The 22,711-nt window shown below is 57.6% G+C and overlaps 5 protein-coding genes across 5 annotated transcripts; 3 read left to right on the top strand and 2 right to left on the bottom strand.

The window, feature by feature from the left end:
• Positions 1-583: 583 nt before the first annotated feature.
• Positions 584-1,357, top strand: LOC126038938 (feather keratin 1-like). Its single transcript, XM_049801395.1, has 2 exons — positions 584-655; positions 1,049-1,357. The coding sequence occupies exon 2, from the start codon at positions 1,052-1,054 to the stop codon at positions 1,355-1,357; it is 306 nt and encodes a 101-aa protein (XP_049657352.1). The 5' UTR covers positions 584-655; positions 1,049-1,051.
• Positions 1,358-5,146: 3,789 nt separating this feature from the next.
• On the bottom strand, positions 5,147-5,808 carry LOC126038937 (feather keratin 1-like). The gene is made up of 2 exons (XM_049801394.1): positions 5,737-5,808; positions 5,147-5,455 (listed from the first exon to the last, which is right to left on the bottom strand). Exon 2 carries the CDS (start codon positions 5,450-5,452, stop codon positions 5,147-5,149), a length of 306 nt encoding a protein of 101 aa, XP_049657351.1. The 5' UTR covers positions 5,453-5,455; positions 5,737-5,808.
• Positions 5,809-11,109: 5,301 nt separating this feature from the next.
• Positions 11,110-11,883, top strand: LOC126038935 (feather keratin 1-like). The gene is made up of 2 exons (XM_049801393.1): positions 11,110-11,181; positions 11,575-11,883. The coding sequence occupies exon 2, from the start codon at positions 11,578-11,580 to the stop codon at positions 11,881-11,883; it is 306 nt and encodes a 101-aa protein (XP_049657350.1). The 5' UTR covers positions 11,110-11,181; positions 11,575-11,577.
• A 3,790-nt stretch (positions 11,884-15,673) lies between these two features.
• LOC126038943 (feather keratin 1-like) lies at positions 15,674-16,335 on the bottom strand. Its single transcript, XM_049801401.1, has 2 exons — positions 16,264-16,335; positions 15,674-15,982 (listed from the first exon to the last, which is right to left on the bottom strand). The coding sequence occupies exon 2, from the start codon at positions 15,977-15,979 to the stop codon at positions 15,674-15,676; it is 306 nt and encodes a 101-aa protein (XP_049657358.1). The 5' UTR covers positions 15,980-15,982; positions 16,264-16,335.
• Positions 16,336-21,629: 5,294 nt separating this feature from the next.
• On the top strand, positions 21,630-22,291 carry LOC126038934 (feather keratin 1-like). The gene is made up of 2 exons (XM_049801392.1): positions 21,630-21,701; positions 21,983-22,291. The coding sequence occupies exon 2, from the start codon at positions 21,986-21,988 to the stop codon at positions 22,289-22,291; it is 306 nt and encodes a 101-aa protein (XP_049657349.1). The 5' UTR covers positions 21,630-21,701; positions 21,983-21,985.
• Positions 22,292-22,711: the final 420 nt, after the last annotated feature.

Below are 22,711 nucleotides of genomic sequence, written 5' to 3'. Positions count from 1 at the left end.
GGGGTGAGCCCCAGAGGCTGTCATGAGAGGGGACGACTTTGCCAAACAAACTGTCAAATGTCTCCCCAGAAGGAGAAGCTTTCCTTGGGTGAAGGCACTTGAAAACAGTAGGGTAGCCCACCTGCCAGTTGGGTCAATGACCAGTGGCTGCTGGAGCTAGCGTGGAGGCAGTCAGGGTGGGAGAAGGATGCGGCACGTCCTCAGTCACAGGAGCCTTTGGGCACCCAGAGGAGGACTGCATTGGCGGGAGGATATGCACGCATGCAAGGAGGTTTGTAAACAAGGTCACCAGATTTCCCCAGACCGATGTCCCCTATCGGCATGGACCCTTCCAGCACACGGGGGCACATCTCCTGCCTGTACTGCTGTGTTCCTGCCCAGGAGATCCTTGGGCCTCTCATCCTGGTATTTGACAGGAACCTCTGTGGCCTCATGGGTGTGTCAGAAATGAGGAAGCGAAATGGCAGCGTTGACGGAAAGCAAAACACAACCTGTGCCATTAGGTAGGATATTTTGCTTTGGAGGTGAATCTGTTGGAAAATTACTGCCCGTGCGCAGTGACTGTGAGCCTGGGGCGGTGCAGGAGCAGTATAAAAGTGGGCCCTTCTCCTCTCTCTCTCATCCGCTCCTGTCGCCTCCATCTCCTTGGGAACAAGGTGAGTCTGGAGCCCTTTCTCCTCCTACTCGGCCTCCTCCTCTGTCATTTCTCAGCACATACCTGCCTCTTTGTGCCGTGCTGGGTCTTAGAGCTGCTTGCCATGGGAGAGGGAAGGGGGTAGAAGTTACGGCATGGAGAGTGCTTGGGTCTTGGCTGGGGTGTCTATTGAGCCATGGGCTAGGCGGGGACCTCCCTGGGCTTAGTCGCTCCTGGCAGGGCTCTTTTGGGATGAGGGGAAGGAGGAACCTGTGAACATCTCTACAGCACCTCTGGCTCTCGCCTCCAGTGTGTGATTTGGCTCCCTTGCGGTGGGGTGACAGGCTGCTCCTCACCCATCTCCCCTGCTCTGCTTCCCCCTGCCCTTTCCCCCAGGTGCACCTCCGGACCCACGACATGTCCTGCTACAACCAGTGCCTGCCCTGCCAGCCCTGCGGCCCGACCCCGCTGGCCAACAGCTGCAATGAGCCCTGTGTCAGGCAGTGCCAGGACTCCACCGTCGTCATCCAGCCCTCCCCCGTGGTGGTGACCCTGCCCGGCCCCATCCTCAGCTCCTTCCCACAGAACACCGCCGTGGGATCCTCCACCTCCGCTGCCGTTGGCAGCATCCTCAGCTCTGAGGGAGTGCCCATCTCCTCCGGGGGCTTTGGCCTCTCCGGCTTTGGCAGCCGCTACTGTGGCAGGAGGTGCCTCCCCTGCTAAAGCTGCTGGCGATGGCCCTGGGCAAGGCCACCAGGGACCCAGGAGACGGTACTGCACTGGGGACAGAGCATCGGCTCGTTGCTTTCAGACAGGCTGAGCAACCCCAGCAGCCCTTGCAAAAGGACGGGGCCAGCCTCAGCTCTGAGGAAGCACAGCCCTTGCCTGCCTTTCCCCTCTTGCGCTGTCTCCTTTCCCTCCCGTCTCCATGTTCTCTTGTGCTCCCCTGGGCTGTGAGCACCACAAAGCCAGCCTAGGGAAGACCTGCTGACCCTGCACCCTCTGTGGGGCAGGCAGATGGACACTTGGCAGCATCTCCGGCACAACCATGGGGCACAGATTCTTTTCTGCCCCTGGTGCTCTGTCGTCTTTGACCGAGATTGACATCGTTTCCCTCTTTTGACTCATTAAAGTTCTGCTGCATCCCAGCCCATGCCTTCGTCTCATCCTTTCCTCTCCAGATGCTGTCTCAAGATGCCCAGGGAGAGAGATGTTGCTCGGGGGTGGTTCTTGGTGGGGGTTGTTGGGGATGCTTGTGCCGTGATTATCAACACAGGCTTGCACTGAAGACGCTTAGTCCTGCTCAGGTTGACCCTCTGCTTTCTGAACTTCCCTGCCTATCTGAGGCTGGATAGCATGACCTGATGCAGTCTAATGACCATAGCTACTCCAAAGCTGATTTTAGGGCTCCCAGCAAAGCATTCTCTTCTCCACGCTCAGCAAGCCCTGCACCCTCAGCCTCTCCTCCCCAGCCAAGTGCTCAGGCCCTCTCACCATCCTGGCCACCCTCCGCTGAACTCGCTCCACTTGCTCAAGGTCTTCCTTGCTTTGCAGCCCAAAACTCAACACAGCTTTCTACACGCTGTCAGGAGAGCGCTGAGCAGAGTGGGCTTGTCGCTCCCATTGATCTCCTGGCTATGCTCCTGCTCATATAGCCCAGGCTGTTGGTGGTGACAGTCCTCGGTGTGCAGGAACAGTGGTGGGAGTGGCACCCGTTTTGATGGCGTTACTGCAAGAGCACCTTCCCCTGGCCCCGCTTTTGGGCTGCTGCTTGCCAGGGGTAGAAGCACGTGTGGAGAGACAGGGCCGCTTGCTACCAAGTTTAGCTGCTGATAAGGGCTCTGGGTGGACATGTATCATCTTGCCCAGCGGTGTCCTGCAGCAGTTCAGCAGCTCCCCTTTCTCAGCTGCCGAGTCTTTCTGCAGCCTTTGCTGCTGGTCACCGCACCGCTTTGGAGAGCTCCCAGACAGCCCTTTGAGACGCTCAGCCCACACCCGCTGCCTCTCTTCCTGCCCTGAGTCTCTCCCTGCCTCCCTGTCTCCAGAAACTTTCCCAGGAAGCCCTGGGCAGAGAGAGCGAAGGAGCAGGGCAAGCAGGACATGCGCTGCCTATGGGCCTGTGTGGTCTGTTGACCTCAACCAGCACTAAGCACTCACTAGCTGTTTTCTCCGTCTGCTGTCCGAGTGGGATGGGGCAAGAATTGGAAGAGAAAGACTCCAAAAAACCCTTGGGGTCAAGATCAGGACAGTTTAAGTGGGGAAGGGAAAAAAAGAGAAAAAAACCCAAGTGATGCAAAGGCAATCACCCACCACCTAGCACCAGCAGACTGATGCCCAGCCAGTCTGCGAAGGACAGCTACTTTGGAAAGACCGCCCACCGTTTCATTGCTGAGCATGATGTTATATGGCACGGAGTAGCCCTTTGGTCAATTCAGGTCAGCTGTCCTGACTGTGTCCCCTCTCGGCTGCTTGCCCACCGCTAGCCTTCACTGCAGGGGTGCAGACTAGGAAAGAGGGACGGCCTTGAAGCTGTGCAAGCGCTGCAGTGTTATCTGCACTGGTTTACACTTGCATTTAAAACACAGCACCACAGAGACTGCTATGAAGGAAATTACCTCCATCCCAGCCAGCGCCAGTACGGCCTGGTTCCCCCATTCCCTCTCCTATTGTCCTCTGGGGCCATTTTTGTACTCGAGCCTCCTCCCGCGGAACAGCGGCAGCCAGGCCAAGAGGAATTGCCGCCCCTCGTCTCGCCTCTCTTCTTCTCCCCTCTTGTCCGCTTCCCAGGAGCCTGTGGGGCTGCTGCCCTCCCAGGGCCTTCCACAGTCCAGGCTCCTCGGCTGAGGTCAAGCAGTGTCCATGTGCCCCTTCCGCAGCACGTGCACTGAGGCCAAGAGGACACGTCTGGGCAGAGGCTCAGCAAAGCCGGGCCTGCTGGCCAGGGGCTCTGGTGGAGTCATGGATGCCTTCCTCACCTGCAATTGGCAGTGCCCCAAGGGCACTTTGGCTGCATCCAAGGAGTTATAGTCAACAGCTCAATCTCCAAGTGGAAACCAGCGACGAGTGGTGTCCTTCAGGGGTCTATACTATTTCATACCTTCATCAATGACATAGATAGCGGGACTGACTGCACCCTCAGCAAGTTTGTGCGTGACACCAAGCTGAGGGGTGCAACTGTTACGCTTGAGGGGAGGCATGCAATCCAGAGGGATCTTGACATGCGTGAGGAATGGTCCCATGTGAAACTCAGGAACTTCAACAAGGCCAAGTGCAAGGGCCTGCGCCTGCGTTGGGGCAATCCCCTGCATCAACTATATCAATACAGACTGGAGGATGAATGGTGGAGAGCAGCCCCGCAGAGAAGGACTCTGGGGTACTGGAGGCTAGAAGAATTGGACATGAGCCAGCAATGGGCGCTTGCCACCCAGAAAGCCACTCGTGGCCTGGGCTGCACAATAAGAAGTGTGGCGAAGCAGTCTGAGGGTGGTGATTCTCTGCTTTTAGTCTGCTCTCGTTAGACCCCACCTGGAGCAATACGGCCAGCCTGGGGTCCCCAGTACAAAAAAGACAGGGACCTCTTAGAGCAGCTCCAGAGATGGACTGCAAAAATGGTAAGGGGGCTATATCACCCCTCTTATGAAGAAAGGCTGAGGGAGTTGGGGCTGCTCAGCCCGGAGCAGAGAAGGCTATGGGGAGACCTTATTGCAGCCTCTCCAGATATAAAGGGGACTCGCAAGAAAGTCGGAGAGGGACTTTTTATCAAGGCCCGTAGCGATAGGACAAGGAGCAACAGTTTTAAACTGAAATAGGGTAGATGTGGATTGGACAAAAGGAAGAATTTTATCATGATGAAGGTGGTGAGACAGTGGAAAAGGTTGCCCAGAGAATGATGGGATGCCCCATCATTGGAAGTGTTCAAAGACGGGTTCAACGGAACTTTGAGTAACGTGATCTAGTGACAGATGTCCCTGCCCATGGCAGCGGGGTTCGACTGGATGATCTTTCAAGGTGTCTTCCAACCACAACCATTCTCTGATTCTACGGTAAGATGGTTCTACGATAAGGCAGCGCACTGCACTGTGTCCCTCCCTTTGAGAATGCGAAGGTTAGGATGGGTTCTCCTGGGCTCTCCTGGGAAGCTAGTGCGTATGTCTTGTCAAAGCCACGTTCCCTCCTGACTACTTGCATCACAGCGTTGAGTTCACTGAGGAAAACCAAAAGGTGTGCACAACAAAGTCGACGGTAGCCACTGAACTATGTTGGGTAATTCTATCCCAGTCCAAAGAGGCATACTCGATGCAAGCCTCTGTTGACAATCAGTGCAAAACCATCCCCTACAACCCCCTCCCAGAACCACTCCTGAGCAACAGCTCTCCACCTGGCCATCTTGGGAGAGCATCGGCAGGGGAAAGGATGACACAGAGGCAGGGGCTGTGATGCAGAAGAACTTTAATGAGTCAAAAGAGGGAAACGAGGTCGATCCAAGCGGAGGCCTCAGTGCAGGGAGCAGCTTTAGCAGGGGAGGCACCTCCTGCCGCAGTAGCGGCTGCCAAAGCCGGAGAGGCCAAAGCCCCCGGAGGAGATGGGCACTCCCTCAGAGCTGAGGATGCTGCCAACGGCAGCGGAGGTGGAGGATCCCACGGCGGTGTTCTGTGGGAAGGAGCTGAGGATGGGGCCGGGCAGGGTCACCACCACGGGGGAGGGCTGGATGACGACGGTGGAGTCCTGGCACTGCCTGACACAGGGCTCATTGCAGCTGTTGGCCAGCGGGGTCGGGCCGCAGGGCTGGCAGGGCAGGCACTGGTTGTAGCAGGACATGTCGTGGGTCTGGAGGTGCACCTGGGGGAAAGGGCAGGGGGAAGCAGAGCAGGGGAGATGGGTGAGGAGCAGCCTGTCACCCCACCACGAGGGAGACAAGCCACGAGCTGGAGGCAAGAGCCCATAGCTCACCTCAGCCAAACCCCAGCCTCTCTCCATGCCACACTTTCAGCCCCCTTCCCTCTCCCATGATTAAGTAGCCCCACGACCCAGCATGAGATAGGATGTGTGCTGAGAAATCCTGGAGGAGGATGCGGAGTAGGAGTTAGGCCTTCGTACTCACCTTTTTCCCAAGGAGATGGAGGCGAGAGGAGTGGATGAGAGAGAGAGGAGAAGGGCCCACTTTTATACTGCTCCTGCACCGCCCCAGGCCCACAGTCACTGCACGCGGGCAGTAATTTTCCAACAGACTCACCTCCAAAGCAAAATATCCTACCTAATGGCACAGGTGGTGTTTTTGTTTCCGTCAACGCTGCCATTTCGCTTCCTCATTTCTGACTTGCTTGGTCTGCCACGCAGGCTCCTTTCATGTGCCGGCAGGAGACTCCCAAGGATATCCCGGGCAGGGCTGTGTCAATTTGGGCAGAAGATGCCTCCCACGTGCTGGAGGGGTCCTGTGCAGGCAGGGGATCTTGGCTTGGGGCAGTGAAGTGCGATTGATTGCAACTCCCTTTGCAGGAAGAGGCCCGGCTCTGCCTGCCGCTGCACACGTCAGCAGAGCACCCAAAGGCTGCTCTTTCTAAGGACGTGCCACGTGCTTCTCTCTCCTCCCTCTCTCTCAGCTCGCTCCAGCGGTCACTAGCTGTGGCATCTCCAGGCAGCCAGGCCGTGCCAAAGGTTTCGGCTGTCTTCCTCTCGATGCCCTTTGCTCTGGGGAGGACATTTGCCAGGCTGTCTGCGTATGCGGGGTTGGTGTTAGCAAAATCAAAGCCCGCCTGGCGTTGAATCAGGCAAAGCACGTGGAGGGCAACAAGAAAGTCTTCTTCCAGGTAGGTCAGCAGCATACTTAGTATAAGCACTGCTTAGCAACGACGGAGACACCAGTGCGTTATCACCATTATCGGTCATCCCAAATCCAAACCACAGCACTATACCAGCTGCCGGGAAGAAAATTAACTTTATTCCAGCCGAAACCAGGACACAATCCTGAGAGACCAACTAACGAAATACGGGCTGGGGAAGAGGGCAGTGCAGGGGATTGAAATCTGGCATGGCTGCTGGACTGCAAGGGTTGTGATGAGCAGCACCAAGTCCAGCTGGCAGACACTCACTCCTGGTGCACTGCAGGGGCCCAGCCTGGGGCCAATAACGTTTAAGCCCCTTTCTGCAAAGTCCTGCAGTGGGGGAGGAAGAACCTCCTGCACTACTACAGGCTGGGGCCGATGGGCTGCCAAACAGCTTTGCAGCGGAGGACGTGGGTCCCGCTGGACACCGTGAGGCAGGCCTGCACCCTTGCAGAAATGGCATTTGAAAGCATCCTGGGCTGCATTAGGAAGGGGTTTGCCATCAGGTCACGGAAGGTGATCCCTCTTCTCTGCTCAACAGTGCTGAGACCACAACTGCCGCAAAGAGCGTCGAGTTTGTGGCTCCCCGGTGTGAGAGATGCACGGTGTCGTGGTTCAAGCTCAGTCGGTATCAAAGCAGCACGAAGCCGCTCGCTCACTCCGCCCGTGCCGTGGCCCCGGTGGGATGAGGAGAAAATATAAAGAAAAGCTCGTGGGTCGAGACATGGAGAGGGAGGGATCACTCGCCGCTTACGGTCACGGGCAAAAGACAGGCTCAACTTGGGGAAGAAACAACATCAATTTCACTTACTACAAATCAAACCAAAACAAGCATACTGAGAAGTAAACCCAAACCTTAGAACGTCTTCCCCCCACCCCTCCCTCCTTCCCGGCTCAACTCCGCTCCCGGTTTTCTCTACGTCCTCCCCCCGCGGCACAGGGGGACGGGGAATGGGCGTTGCAGTCAGTTCGCCACACATATGTCTCTGCCGGTCATTCCTCTGCGGGGGGAGGACTCCTCACACTCTTCCCCTGCTCCAGCGTGGGGTCCCTCCCACGGGAGAGAGTACTTCGCAAACTTCTCCAGTTGAGTCTAACACGGGCTGCAGTCCTTCACGAACTTCTCGGGCATGGGTCGTTTCCGCGGACTGATCTTCAGTCACAGGCTGCTGCAGCGTGGGCTTTCCCATGGAGTCACGGCCATCTTTGGGGGCATCCAACTGCTCCAGCATTGGGAACTCCACGGGCTGCAAGTGGGCATCTGCTTCCCCACTCACCTCCACGGGCTGCAGGGGGACAGCCTGCCGTCTCACCATGGGCCGCAGGGCCGTCACCTCCTCCCCCTCCTTCTTCACTGACCTTGGTATCTGCACAGGGGTTTCTCTCACATTCCAATCTCCTCCCCCACTGTAGGTTCCCCTTCTTAAATATGTTATCCCAGAGGCGCTACCACCATCACTGATTGGGTCGGCCTTGGTCAGAGGCGGGGCCACCTTGGGGCTGGGGAATCATCTAGGAGCTTCTCATGGGAGCCAACCCTGCAGCCCCTCCCCCGCTACTAAAACCCTCCACACAAACCCAAACTACACGCCATACTTGCACGAGTCCGGCAAAGGGTCACAGAGCCCACGAAGCAACTGGAGCCCCTGAGGCAGGAGGGGCTGTGAGAGGTGGGGTTGTTCAGCCTGGAGGAGCGAAGGCCCCGCGGCACGCCTCTTAGCAATGCGTAAAGGAGCTGATGGGAGGGAGTCAAGAACATAGAGTCAGACTGTCCTGAGTCCTATGCGGTGAAGGGGCAAGAGGTGATAGGCACATATTGAACTATGGGAAATCCCACAAAAACATAAGAAAAGACTTTGTTAGTGTGAGGGTGGTCACGTACTGGATGGGGTTGCCACGGACACGTTGTGGTTTCTCCATCCTTGTAGGTATGCAGAGCTTGACAGGACTTGGCCCTGAGCATCCTCCAAAGGCTGACCGTGCTTTGAGCAGGGGCGGTTGGACTAGACGATCTCCAGAGGTCCCTTCCAACCTCAGCGATCCTGCGATTCTGTCATGGGCAAAAGACGGGTGCTGCACAGCTGCCCCACAGAGGGAAGAACTGGTTGGGAACATTGGAATCAAGGGCAGGCGTGGTTGTCACACCTGAGAAGCAGTGGAGTTCACGACCTGATGGCAGGGAGGAAAGCGAGGAGCAGAGTACGGCCCCTGGACTTCAGGCACGCTGACTTTGGCCTAGCCAGGCAGCTGGTAGGTCGGATGCCGCGGAGGCAGCTGTGAAGCACAAAAGAGCTCAGAAGAGCTGGCAGTGCCTTAGGCACCTCATGGTCCAAGCGCAAGAATGCTCCAGCCCAGTGCACAGGAAAACAAACAGATGTCTCGGCAGACCAGCTCTGGCTAAGGGGGGTACTCAAGGCAGAGCACCATCGTCAAAAGGCAGCGTCCTGAGTTGTAAGGAGGGACGAGCTGCAAAGGAGGAATTTGGAAATAACTCCTAGGCATGTTGGGATGCTGTTAGGAAAGTCAAAGCTCAGCGTGCCTTGAGCCTTGCAAGGGACATGAAGAGCAACAGGCAGCAAGCATCAAGAGCAAGATCGACACCTGCAAGAGTAGCCGCAGAGTGACGGAGGAAGAAGCGGGCCCACTTCTGACTGGGGCGGCTGATTTCCTGAAGAGTGGACAGAGAGCAGTCTGGGGGGAGCCCAGGCCTTCTCTCTGTCACTCGTTATGTACAAGTTCTCCTGGGCCGATGTGCCCTCTGAAAGAGTTGAAGGAAGGAGGCAGGGCCCTCCCAGCAGTGGGTGGGCTTCAAATCAAGGACCGCCTGAGAAAAGGCAACCCATAGAAGCCAGGTGACGTGCTCCAGGGCAGCAGTGCTGTCAGGGGAGAGGTAGACCAGCTGGAGGGCTGGGCCGCAGGAGCCTCATGGCCCTCAGGAAGGTCAGATGGCAAGTCCTGCACCGGGAAGGGAAGAACCTCTTGCTTAAGTGCAGACGGGGGACTGAACTATGCTACTTTAGAGCCCTTGAACCTCCTCTGGGCAGATCTGCCGGCGGGGGCAGGGTCAGCCTTGGGGAGAGGCATGGAGGGTGGACGGACAGGCCTCATCTTCCTGGCCAAAGAGACTGGGCTGTGGCGAGAAGCTCTCCGGAATGCTCCGTGGAGGGAAAGAAAGGGTTGCCAAAAACATGTCCCCAGCAGCTGGGACTCTTCCCTGGGTCCCCGGCAATATGTCCTCTCATGGCATTAGTGCTTCAGCATGCCTTCCTTCCCATGCCCCACAGGCCTCCTCAGCTTGCAGCACAACCCAGCACCGCTGGAGATGTAGGGAAACTTCCCCCAGTTCCCCAACGAGCGAGGGCTGGCAGGACCCCGCAGTGCTATGCACCTGGGGATGCTGAGGGAGGGGATGTGCTCAGAAGGGCCCTGGGTGCAAAACCAGCTCTCAGACTACATCAAGGAGGTGATGCACTTCCCTGCCCTGCAGCCACGGAGGCAGCTGGGACGCGCCGCAGGAGGGCAAGGGAATGCCTTCAGTAGCTAAGCTGCCTGGGATAGACTCTCCCTACCCATGGCGAGTCACGCTCTAATTTTGGGTTGACCGTGTGTCAGCCTCTTGGCGTGAGGCCAAGCTGGGAGCGCGTGCTGTCTGCGGGCCATGTCCCATGCAGGGCTGAATTCCCCTGCAGGCAGGGCGGTTCCATCCCTGCCCCTGGAAAACCATGTCCGAGCACTGGGCTTGTGCCCAAGTACACAGCTCCAGGGAGACGCTGGAGGGCCATTGCCCTCAGCGTGACCTTCTTGCCAGCACTCCCACAGCTCGGGGGTGGTCGCAGGATGGTCAGTGTGTTTTGGAAAAGTGGCCAGGCTTGTGTCTCCTGCAGGTCAGTGTCCAAAGCGTGCGACCAAAGTGCATGGTGGAGAGTGGGAGGAACAAGGCGCTGTCCTGAGCCCCAACACACCCATTTGTTTGTGAGGACGGACCTGACTCCACAGGCCTTGTTGAGGAATCGGGTGGTGCGGGAGGGCAAAGTTTTCCTTCCGCAAGCCTGCTGACAGCGCTGGGGGGGTGAGCCCCAGAGGCTGCCATGAGAGGGGACGACTTTGCCAAACAAACAAACTGTCAAATGTCTCCCCAGAAGGAGAAGCATTCCTTGGGTGAAGGCACTTGAAAACAGTAGGGTAGCCCACATGCCAGTTGGGTCAATGACCAGTGACTGCTGGAGCGAGCGTGGAGGCAGTCAGGGTGGGAGAAGGATGCGGCATGTCCTCAGTCACAGGAGCCTTTGGGCACCCAGAGGAGGACTGCATTGGCGGGAGGATATGCACACATGCAAGGAGGGTTGTAAACAAGGTCACCAGATTTCCCCAGACCGATGTCCCCTATCGGCATGGACCCTTCCAGCACACGGGGGCACATCTCCTGCCTGTACTGCTGTGTTCCTGCCCAGGAGATCCTTGGGCCTCTCATCCTGGTATTTGACAGGAACCTCTGTGGCCTCATGGGTGTGTCAGAAATGAGGAAGCGAAATGGCAGCGTTGACGGAAAGCAAAACACAACCTGTGCCATTAGGTAGGATATTTTGCTTTGGAGGTGAATCTGTTGGAAAATTACTGCCCGTGCGCAGTGACTGTGAGCCTGGGGCGGTGCAGGAGCAGTATAAAAGTGGGCCCTTCTCCTCTCTCTCTCATCCGCTCCTGTCGCCTCCATCTCCTTGGGAACAAGGTGAGTCTGGAGCCCTTTCTCCTCCTACTCGGCCTCCTCCTCTGTCATTTCTCAGCACATACCAGCCTCTTTGTGCCGTGCTGGGTCTTAGAGCTGCTTGCCATGGGAGAGGGAAGGGGGTAGAAGTTACGGCATGGAGAGTGGTTGGGTCTTGGCTGGGGTGTCCATTGAGCCATGGGCTAGGCGGGGACCTCCCTGGGCTTAGTCGCTCCTGGGAGGGCTCTTTTGGGATGAGGGGAACGAGGAACCTGTGAACATCTCTACAGCACCTCTGGCTCTCGCCTCCAGTGTGTGATTTGGCTCCCTTGCGGTGGGGTGACAGGCTGCTCCTCACCCATCTTCCCTGCTCTGCTTCCCCCTGCCCTTTCCCCCAGGTGCACCTCCGGACCCACGACATGTCCTGCTACAACCAGTGCCTGCCCTGCCAGCCCTGCGGCCCGACCCCGCTGGCCAACAGCTGCAATGAGCCCTGTGTCAGGCAGTGCCAGGACTCCACCGTCGTCATCCAGCCCTCCCCCGTGGTGGTGACCCTGCCCGGCCCCATCCTCAGCTCCTTCCCACAGAACACCGCCGTGGGATCCTCCACCTCCGCTGCCGTTGGCAGCATCCTCAGCTCTGAGGGAGTGCCCATCTCCTCCGGGGGCTTTGGCCTCTCCGGCTTTGGCAGCCGCTACTGCGGCAGGAGGTGCCTCCCCTGCTAAAGCTGCTGGCGATGGCCCTGGGCAAGGCCACCAGGGACCCAGGAGACGGTACTGCACTGGGGACAGAGCATCGGCTCGTTGCTTTCAGACAGGCTGAGCAACCCCAGCAGCCCTTGCAAAAGGACGGGGCCAGCCTCAGCTCTGAGGAAGCACAGCCCTTGCCTGCCTTTCCCCTCTTGCGCTGTCTCCTTTCCCTCCCGTCTCCGTGTTCTCTTGTGCTCCCCTGGGCTGTGAGCACCACAAAGCCAGCCTAGGGAAGACCTGCTGACCCTGCACCCTCTGTGGGGCAGGCAGATGGACACTTGGCAGCATCTCCGGCACAACCATGGGGCACAGATTCTTTTCTGCCCCTGGTGCTCTGTCGTCTTTGACCGAGATTGACATCGTTTCCCTCTTTTGACTCATTAAAGTTCTGCTGCATCCCAGCCCATGCCTTCGTCTCATCCTTTCCTCTCCAGATGCTGTCTCAAGATGCCCAGGGAGAGAGATGTTGCTCGGGGGTGGTTCTTGGTGGGGGTTGTTGGGGATGCTTGTGCCGTGATTATCAACACAGGCTTGCACTGAAGACGCTTAGTCCTGCTCAGGTTGACCCTCTGCTTTCTGAACTTCCCTGCCTATCTGAGGCTGGATAGCATGACCTGATGCAGTCTAATGACCATAGCTACTCCAAAGCTGATTTTAGGGCTCCCAGCAAAGCATTCTCTTCTCCACGCTCAGCAAGCCCTGCACCCTCAGCCTCTCCTCCCCTGCCAAGTGCTCAGGCCCTCTCACCATCCTGGCCACCCTCCGCTGAACTCGCTCCACTTGCTCAAGGTCTTCCTTGCTTTGCAGCCCAAAACTCAACACAGCTTTCTACACGCTGTCAGGAGAGCGCTGAGCAGAGTGGGCTTGTCGCTCCCATTGATCTCCTGGCTATGCTCCTGCTCATATAGCCCAGGCTGTTGGTGGTGACAGTCCTCGGTGTGCAGGAACAGTGGTGGGAGTGGCACCCGTTTTGATGGCGTTACTGCAAGAGCACCTTCCCCTGGCCCCGCTTTTGGGCTGCTGCTTGCCAGGGGTAGAAGCACGTGTGGAGAGACAGGGCCGCTTGCTACCAAGTTTAGCTGCTGATAAGGGCTCTGGGTGGACATGTATCATCTTGCCCAGCGGTGTCCTGCAGCAGTTCAGCAGCTCCCCTTTCTCAGCTGCCGAGTCTTTCTGCAGCCTTTGCTGCTGGTCACCGCACCGCTTTGGAGAGCTCCCAGACAGCCCTTTGAGACGCTCAGCCCACACCCGCTGCCTCTCTTCCTGCCCTGAGTCTCTCCCTGCCTCCCTGTCTCCAGAAACTTTCCCAGGAAGCCCTGGGCAGAGAGAGCGAAGGAGCAGGGCAAGCAGGACATGCGCTGCCTATGGGCCTGTGTGGTCTGTTGACCTCAACCAGCACTAAGCACTCACTAGCTGTTTTCTCCGTCTGCTGTCCGAGTGGGATGGGGCAAGAATTGGAAGAGAAAGACTCCAAAAAACCCTTGGGGTCAAGATCAGGACAGTTTAAGTGGGGAAGGGAAAAAAAAGAGAAAAAAACCCAAGTGATGCAAAGGCAATCACCCACCACCTAGCACCAGCAGACTGATGCCCAGCCAGTCTGCGAAGGACAGCTACTTTGGAAAGACCGCCCACCGTTTCATTGCTGAGCATGATGTTATATGGCACGGAGTAGCCCTTTGGTCAATTCAGGTCAGCTGTCCTGACTGTGTCCCCTCTCGGCTGCTTGCCCACCGCTAGCCTTCACTGCAGGGGTGCAGACTAGGAAAGAGGGACGGCCTTGAAGCTGTGCAAGCGCTGCAGTGTTATCTGCACTGGTTTACACTTGCATTTAAAACACAGCACCACAGAGACTGCTATGAAGGAAATTACCTCCATCCCAGCCAGCGCCAGTACGGCCTGGTTCCCCCATTCCCTCTCCTATTGTCCTCTGGGGCCATTTTTGTACTCGAGCCTCCTCCCGCGGAACAGCGGCAGCCAGGCCAAGAGGAATTGCCGCCCCTCGTCTCGCCTCTCTTCTTCTCCCCTCTTGTCCGCTTCCCAGGAGCCTGTGGGGCTGCTGCCCTCCCAGGGCCTTCCACAGTCCAGGCTCCTCGGCTGAGGTCAAGCAGTGTCCATGTGCCCCTTCCGCAGCACGTGCACTGAGGCCAAGAGGACACGTCTGGGCAGAGGCTCAGCAAAGCCGGGCCTGCTGGCCAGGGGCTCTGGTGGAGTCATGGATGCCTTCCTCACCTGCAATTGGCAGTGCCCCAAGGGCACTTTGGCTGCATCCAAGGAGTTATAGTCAACAGCTCAATCTCCAAGTGGAAACCAGCGACGAGTGGTGTCCTTCAGGGGTCTATACTATTTCATACCTTCATCAATGACATAGATAGCGGGACTGACTGCACCCTCAGCAAGTTTGTGCGTGACACCAAGCTGAGGGGTGCAACTGTTACGCTTGAGGGGAGGCATGCAATCCAGAGGGATCTTGACATGCGTGAGGAATGGTCCCATGTGAAACTCAGGAACTTCAACAAGGCCAAGTGCAAGGGCCTGCGCCTGCGTTGGGGCAATCCCCTGCATCAACTATATCAATACAGACTGGAGGATGAATGGTGGAGAGCAGCCCCGCAGAGAAGGACTCTGGGGTACTGGAGGCTAGAAGAATTGGACATGAGCCAGCAATGGGCGCTTGCCACCCAGAAAGCCACTCGTGGCCTGGGCTGCACAATAAGAAGTGTGGCGAAGCAGTCTGAGGGTGGTGATTCTCTGCTTTTAGTCTGCTCTCGTTAGACCCCACCTGGAGCAATACGGCCAGCCTGGGGTCCCCAGTACAAAAAAGACAGGGACCTCTTAGAGCAGCTCCAGAGATGGACTGCAAAAATGGTAAGGGGGCTATATCACCCCTCTTATGAAGAAAGGCTGAGGGAGTTGGGGCTGCTCAGCCCGGAGCAGAGAAGGCTATGGGGAGACCTTATTGCAGCCTCTCCAGATATAAAGGGGACTCGCAAGAAAGTCGGAGAGGGACTTTTTATCAAGGCCCGTAGCGATAGGACAAGGAGCAACAGTTTTAAACTGAAATAGGGTAGATGTGGATTGGACAAAAGGAAGAATTTTATCATGATGAAGGTGGTGAGACAGTGGAAAAGGTTGCCCAGAGAATGATGGGATGCCCCATCATTGGAAGTGTTCAAAGACGGGTTCAACGGAACTTTGAGTAACGTGATCTAGTGACAGATGTCCCTGCCCATGGCAGCGGGGTTCGACTGGATGATCTTTCAAGGTGTCTTCCAACCACAACCATTCTCTGATTCTACGGTAAGATGGTTCTACGATAAGGCAGCGCACTGCACTGTGTCCCTCCCTTTGAGAATGCGAAGGTTAGGATGGGTTCTCCTGGGCTCTCCTGGGAAGCTAGTGCGTATGTCTTGTCAAAGCCACGTTCCCTCCTGACTACTTGCATCACAGCGTTGAGTTCACTGAGGAAAACCAAAAGGTGTGCACAACAAAGTCGACGGTAGCCACTGAACTATGTTGGGTAATTCTATCCCAGTCCAAAGAGGCATACTCGATGCAAGCCTCTGTTGACAATCAGTGCAAAACCATCCCCAACAACCCCCTCCCAGAACCACTCCTGAGCAACAGCTCTCCACCTGGCCATCTTGGGAGAGCATCGGCAGGGGAAAGGATGACACAGAGGCAGGGGCTGTGATGCAGAAGAACTTTAATGAGTCAAAAGAGGGAAACGAGGTCGATCCAAGCGGAGGCCTCAGTGCAGGGAGCAGCTTTAGCAGGGGAAGCACCTCCTGCCGCAGTAGCGGCTGCCAAAGCCGGAGAGGCCAAAGCCCCCGGAGGAGATGGGCACTCCCTCAGAGCTGAGGATGCTGCCAACAGCAGCGGAGGTGGAGGATCCCACGGCGGTGTTCTGTGGGAAGGAGCTGAGGATGGGGCCGGGCAGGGTCACCACCACGGGGGAGGGCTGGATGACGACGGTGGAGTCCTGGCACTGCCTGACACAGGGCTCATTGCAGCTGTTGGCCAGCGGGGTCGGGCCGCAGGGCTGGCAGGGCAGGCACTGGTTGTAGCAGGACATGTCGTGGGTCCGGAGGTGCACCTGGGGGAAAGGGCAGGGGGAAGCAGAGCAGGGGAGATGCGTGAGGAGCAGCCTGTCACCCCACCACGAGGGAGACAAGCCACGAGCTGGAGGCAAGAGCCCATAGCTCACCTCAGCCAAACCCCAGCCTCTCTCCATGCCACACTTTCAGCCCCCTTCCCTCTCCCATGATTAAGTAGCCCCACGACCCAGCATGAGATAGGATGTGTGCTGAGAAATCCTGGAGGAGGATGCGGAGTAGGAGTTAGGCCTTCGTACTCACCTTTTTCCCAAGGAGATGGAGGCGAGAGGAGTGGATGAGAGAGAGAGGAGAAGGGCCCACTTTTATACTGCTCCTGCACCGCCCCAGGCCCACAGTCACTGCACGCGGGCAGTAATTTTCCAACAGACTCACCTCCAAAGCAAAATATCCTACCTAATGGCACAGGTGGTGTTTTTGTTTCCGTCAACGCTGCCATTTCGCTTCCTCATTTCTGACTTGCTTGGTCTGCCACGCAGGCTCCTTTCATGTGCCGGCAGGAGACTCCCAAGGATATCCCGGGCAGGCCTGCGTCAATTTGGGCAGAAGATGCCTCCCACGTGCTGGAGGGGTCCTGTGCAGGCAGGGGATCTTGGCTTGGGGCAGTGAAGTGCGATTGATTGCAACTCCCTTTGCAGGAAGAGGCCCGGCTCTGCCTGCCGCTGCACACGTCAGCAGAGCACCCAAAGGCTGCTCTTTCTAAGGACGTGCCACGTGCTTCTCTCTCCTCCCTCTCTCTCAGCTCGCTCCAGCGGTCACTAGCTGTGGCATCTCCAGGCAGCCAGGCCGTGCCAAAGGTTTCGGCTGTCTTCCTCTCGATGCCCTTTGCTCTGGGGAGGACATTTGCCAGGCTGTCTGCGTATGCGGGGTTGGTGTTAGCAAAATCAAAGCCCGCCTGGCGTTGAATCAGGCAAAGCACGTGGAGGGCAACAAGAAAGTCTTCTTCCAGGTAGGTCAGCAGCATACTTAGTATAAGCACTGCTTAGCAACGACGGAGACACCAGTGCGTTATCACCATTATCGGTCATCCCAAATCCAAACCACAGCACTATACCAGCTGCTGGGAAGAAAATTAACTTTATTCCAGCCGAAACCAGGACACAATCCTGAGAGACCAACTAACGAAATACGGGCTGGGGAAGAGGGCAGTGCAGGGGATTGAAATCTGGCATGGCTGCTGGACTGCAAGGGTTGTGATGAGCAGCACCAAGTCCAGCTGGCAGACACTCACTCCTGGTGCACTGCAGGGGCCCAGCCTGGGGCCAATAACGTTTAAGCCCCTTTCTGCAAAGTCCTGCAGTGGGGGAGGAAGAACCTCCTGCACTACTACAGGCTGGGGCCGATGGGCTGCCAAACAGCTTTGCAGCGGAGGACGTGGGTCCCGCTGGACACCGTGAGGCAGGCCTGCACCCTTGCAGAAATGGCATTTGAAAGCATCCTGGGCTGCATTAGGAAGGGGTTTGCCATCAGGTCACGGAAGGTGATCCCTCTTCTCTGCTCAACAGTGCTGAGACCACAACTGCCGCAAAGAGCGTCGAGTTTGTGGCTCCCCGGTGTGAGAGATGCACGGTGTCGTGGTTCAAGCTCAGTCGGACTCAAAGCAGCACGAAGCCGCTCGCTCACTCCGCCCGTGCCGTGGCCCCGGTGGGATGAGGAGAAAATATAAAGAAAAGCTCGTGGGTCGAGACAAGGAGAGGGAGGGATCACTCGCCGCTTACGGTCACGGGCAAAAGACAGGCTCAACTTGCGGAAGAAACAACATCAATTTCACTTACTACAAATCAAACCAAAACAAGCATACTGAGAAGTAAACCCAAACCTTAGAACGTCTTCCCCCCACCCCTCCCTCCTTCCCGGCTCAACTCCGCTCCCGGTTTTCTCTACGTCCTCCCCCCGCGGCACAGGGGGACGGGGAATGGGCGTTGCAGTCAGTTCGCCACACATATGTCTCTGCCGGTCCTTCCTCTGCGGGGGGAGGACTCCTCACACTCTTCCCCTGCTCCAGCGTGGGGTCCCTCCCACGGGAGAGAGTGCTTCGCAAACTTCTCCAGTTGAGTCTAACACGGGCTGCAGTCCTTCACGAACTTCTCGGGCATGGGTCGTTTCCGCGGACTGATCTTCAGTCACAGGCTGCTGCAGCGTGGACTTTCCCATGGAGTCACGGCCATCTTCGGGGGCATCCAACTGCTCCAGCATTGGGATCTCCACGGGCTGCAAGTGGGCATCTGCTTCCCCACTCACCTCCACGGGCTGCAGGGGGACAGCCTGCCGTCTCACCATGGGCCGCAGGGCCGTCACCTCCTCCCCCTCCTTCTTCACTGACCTTGGTATCTGCACAGGGGTTTCTCTCACATTCCAGTCTCCTCCCCCACTGTAGGTTCCCCTTCTTAAATATGTTATCCCAGAGGCGCTACCACCATCACTGATTGGGTCGGCCTTGGTCAGAGGCGGGTCCACCTTGGAGCTGGGGAATCATCTAGGAGCTTCTCATGGGAGCCAACCCTGCAGCCCCTCCCGCACTACCAAAACCCTCAACACAAACCAAAACACCATACTGGCACGAGTCCAGCAAAGGGTCACGGAGCCCACGAAGCAACTGGAGCCCCTGAGGCAGGAGGGGCTGTGAGAGGTGGGTTTGTTCAGCCTGGAGGAGCGAAGGCCCCGCGGCACGCCTCTTAGCACTGCGTAAAGGAGCTGATGGGAGGGAGTCAAGAACATAGAGTCAGACTGTCCTGAGTCCTATGCGGTGAAGGGGCAAGAGGTGATAGGCACATATTGAACTATGGGAAATCCCACAAAAACATAAGAAAAGACTTTGTTAGTGTGAGGGTGGTCACGTACTGGATGGGGTTGCCACGGACACGTTGTGGTTTCTCCATCCTTGTAGGTATGCAGAGCTTGACAGGACTTGGCCCTGAGCATCCTCCAAAGGCTGACCGTGCTTGAGCAGGGGCGGTTGGACTAGATGATCTCCAGAGGTCCCTTCCAACCTCAGCGATCCTGCGATTCTGTCATGGGCAAAAGACGGGTGCTGCACAGCTGCCCCACAGAGGGAAGAACTGGTTGGGAACATTGGAATCAAGGGCAGGCGTGGTTGTCACACCTGAGAAGCAGTGGAGTTCACGACCTGATGGCAGGGAGGAAAGCGAGTAGCAGAGTACGGCCCCTGGACTTCAGGCACGCTGACTTTGGCCTAGCCAGGCAGCTGGTAGGTCGGATGCCGCAGAGGCAGCTGTGAAGCACAAAAGAGCTCAGAAGAGCTGGCAGTGCCTTAGGCACCTCATGGTCCAAGCGCAAGAATGCTCCAGCCCAGTGCACAGGAAAACAAACAGATGTCTCGGCAGACCAGCTCTGGCTAAGGGGGGTACTCAAGGCAGAGCACCATCGTCAAAAGGCAGCGTCCTGAGTTGTAAGGAGGGACGAGCTGCAAAGGAGGAATTTGGAAATAATTCCTAGGCATGTGGGGATGCTGTTAGGAAAGTCAAAGCTCAGCGTGCCTTGAGTCTTGCAAGGGACATGAAGAGCAACAGGCAGCAAGCATCAAGAGCAAGATCGACGCCTGCAAGAGTAGCCGCAGAGTGACGGAGGAAGAAGCGGGCCCACTTCTGACTGGGGCGGCTGATTTCCTGAAGAGTGGACAGAGAGCAGTCTGGGGGGAGCCCAGGCCTTCTCTCTGTCACTCGTTATGTACAAGTTCTCCCGGGCCGATGTGCCCTCTGAAAGAGTTGAAGGAAGGAGGCAGGGCCCTCCCAGCAGTGGGTGGGCTTCAAATCAAGGACCGCCTGAGAAAAGGCAACCCATAGAAGCCAGGTGACGTGCTCCAGGGCAGCAGTGCTGTCAGGGGAGAGGTAGACCAGCTGGAGGGCTGGGCCGCCGGAGCCTCATGGCCCTCAGGAAGGTCAGATGGCAAGTCCTGCACCGGGAAGGGAAGCACCTCTTGCTTAAGTGCAGATGGGGGACTGAACTATGCTACGATCTTAGAGCCCTTGAACCTCCTCTGGGCAGATCTGCCGGCGGGGGCAGGGTCAGCCTTGGGGAGAGGCATGGGCGGTGGACAGACAGGCCTCATCTTCCTGGCCAAAGAGACTGGGCTGTGGCGAGAAGCTCTCCGGAATGCTCCGTGGAGGGAAAGAAAGGGTTGCCAAAAACATGTCCCCAGCAGCTGGGACTCTTCCCTGGGTCCCCGGCAATATGTCCTCTCATGGCATTAGTGCTTCAGCATGCCTTCCTTCCCATGCCCCACAGGCCTCCTCAGCTTGCAGCACAACCCAGCACCGCTGGAGATGTAGGGAAACTTCCCCCAGTTCCCCAACGAGCGAGGGCTGGCAGGACCCCGCAGTGCTATGCACCTGGGGATGCTGAGGGAGGGGATGTGCTCAGAAGGGCCCTGGGTGCAAAACCAGCTCTCAGACTACATCAAGGAGGTGATGCACTTCCCTGCCCTGCAGCCACGGAGGCAGCTGGGACGCGCCGCAGGAGGGCAAGGGAATGCCTTCACTAGCCAAGCTGCCTGGGATAGACTCTCCCTACCCATGGCGAGTCACGCTCTAATTTTGGGTTGGCCGTCTGTCAGCCTCTTGGCGTGAGGCCAAGCTGGGAGCGCGTGCTGTCTGCGGGCCGTGTCCTATGCAGGGCTGAATTCCCCTGCAGGCAGGGCGGTTCCATCCCTGCCCCTGGAAAACCATGTCCGAGCACTGGGCGTGTGCCCAAGTACACAGCTCCAGGGAGACACTGGAGGGCCATTGCCCTCAGCGTGACCTTCTTGCCAGCACTCCCACAGCTCGGGGGTGGTCGCAGTATGGTCAGTGTGTTTTGGAAAAGTGGCCAGGCCTGTGTCTCCTGCATGTCAGTGTCCAAAGCGTGCGACCAAAGTGCATGGTGGAGAGTGGGAGGAACGAGGCGCTGTCCTGAGCCCCAACACATCCCTTTGTTTGTGAGGACGGACCCGACTCCGCAGGGCTTGTTGAGGAATCGGGTGGTGCGGGAGGGCAAAGTTTTCCTCCCGCAAGCCTGCTGACAGCGCTGGGGGGGTGAGCCCCAGAGGCTGCCATGAGAGGGGACGACTTTGCCAAACAAACTGTCAAATGTCTCCCCAGAAGGAGAAGCTTTCCTTGGGTGAAGGCACTTGAAAACAGTAGGGTAGCCCACCTGCCAGTTGGGTCAATGACCAGTGGCTGCTGGAGCGAGCGTGGAGGCAGTCAGGGTGGGAGAAGGATGCGGCATGTCCTCAGTCACAGGAGCCTTTGGGCACCCAGAGGAGGACTGCATTGGCGGGAGGATATGCACACATGCAAGGAGGGTTGTAAACAAGGTCACCAGATTTCCCCAGACCGATGTCCCCTATCGGCATGGACCCTTCCAGCACACGGGGGCACATCTCCTGCCTGTACTGCTGTGTTCCTGCCCAGGAGATCCTTGGGCCTCTCATCCTGGTATTTGACAGGAACCTCTGTGGCCTCATGGGTGTGTCAGAAATGAGGAAGCGAAATGGCAGCGTTGACGGAAACAAAAACACCACCTGTGCCATTAGGTAGGATATTTTGCTTTGGAGGTGAGTCTGTTGGAAAATTACTGCCCGCGTGCAGTGACTGTGGGCCTGGGGCGGTGCAGGAGCAGTATAAAAGTGGGCCCTTCTCCTCTCTCTCTCATCCACTCCTCTCGCCTCCATCTCCTTGGGAAAAAGGTGAGTACGAAGGCCTAACTCCTACTCCGCATCCTCCTCCAGGATTTCTCAGCACACATCCTATCTCATGCTGGGTCGTGGGGCTACTTAATCATGGGAGAGGGAAGGGGGCTGAAAGTGTGGCATGGAGAGAGGCTGGGGTTTGGCTGAGGTGAGCTATGGGCTCTTGCCTCCAGCTCGTGGCTTGTCTCCCTCGTGGTGGGGTGACAGGCTGCTCCTCACCCATCTCCCCTGCTCTGCTTCCCCCTGCCCTTTCCCCCAGGTGCACCTCCGGACCCACGACATGTCCTGCTACAACCAGTGCCTGCCCTGCCAGCCCTGCGGCCCGACCCCGCTGGCCAACAGCTGCAATGAGCCCTGTGTCAGGCAGTGCCAGGACTCCACCGTCGTCATCCAGCCCTCCCCCGTGGTGGTGACCCTGCCCGGCCCCATCCTCAGCTCCTTCCCACAGAACACCGCCGTGGGATCCTCCACCTCCGCTGCCGTTGGCAGCATCCTCAGCTCTGAGGGAGTGCCCATCTCCTCCGGGGGCTTTGGCCTCTCCGGCTTTGGCAGCCGCTACTGCGGCAGGAGGTGCCTCCCCTGCTAAAGCTGCTGGCGATGGCCCTGGGCAAGGCCACCAGGGACCCAGGAGATGGTACCGCACTGGGGACGGAGCATCAGCTCGTTGCTTTCAGACAGGCTGAGCAACCCCAGCAGCCCTTGCAAAAGGATGGGGCCAGCCTCAGCTCTGAGGAAGCACAGCCCTTGCCTGCCTTTCCCCTCTTGCGCTGTCTCCTTTCCCTCCCGTCTCCGTGTTCTCTTGTGCTCCCCTGGGCTGTGAACACCACAAAGCCAGCCTAGGGAAGACCTGCTGACCCTGCACCCTCTGTGGGGCAGGCAGATGGACACTTGGCAGCATCTCCGGCACAACCATGGGGCACAGATTCTTTTCTGCCCCTGGTGCTCCCTGCACTGGGTCCTTGATTGAGACTGGCCCCATCTCCCTCTTTTGACTCATTAAAGTTCT

This window comes from Accipiter gentilis, chromosome 5 (assembly GCF_929443795.1).
Source record: "Accipiter gentilis chromosome 5, bAccGen1.1, whole genome shotgun sequence".
NCBI classification, from domain to species: domain Eukaryota; kingdom Metazoa; phylum Chordata; class Aves; order Accipitriformes; family Accipitridae; genus Astur; species Astur gentilis.
This window is presented reverse-complemented; position numbering and strand designations above follow the sequence as displayed.

What these genes read in the sequence shown, in the direction of transcription:
- LOC126038935 (XM_049801393.1), top strand. Translation starts at nt 11,578, where the DNA reads ATGTCCTGCTACAACCAGTGCCTGCCCTGCCAGCCCTGCGGCCCGACC.
- LOC126038943 (XM_049801401.1), bottom strand. Translation starts at nt 15,979, where the DNA reads ATGTCCTGCTACAACCAGTGCCTGCCCTGCCAGCCCTGCGGCCCGACC.
- LOC126038934 (XM_049801392.1), top strand. Translation starts at nt 21,986, where the DNA reads ATGTCCTGCTACAACCAGTGCCTGCCCTGCCAGCCCTGCGGCCCGACC.
- LOC126038937 (XM_049801394.1), bottom strand. Translation starts at nt 5,452, where the DNA reads ATGTCCTGCTACAACCAGTGCCTGCCCTGCCAGCCCTGCGGCCCGACC.
- LOC126038938 (XM_049801395.1), top strand. Translation starts at nt 1,052, where the DNA reads ATGTCCTGCTACAACCAGTGCCTGCCCTGCCAGCCCTGCGGCCCGACC.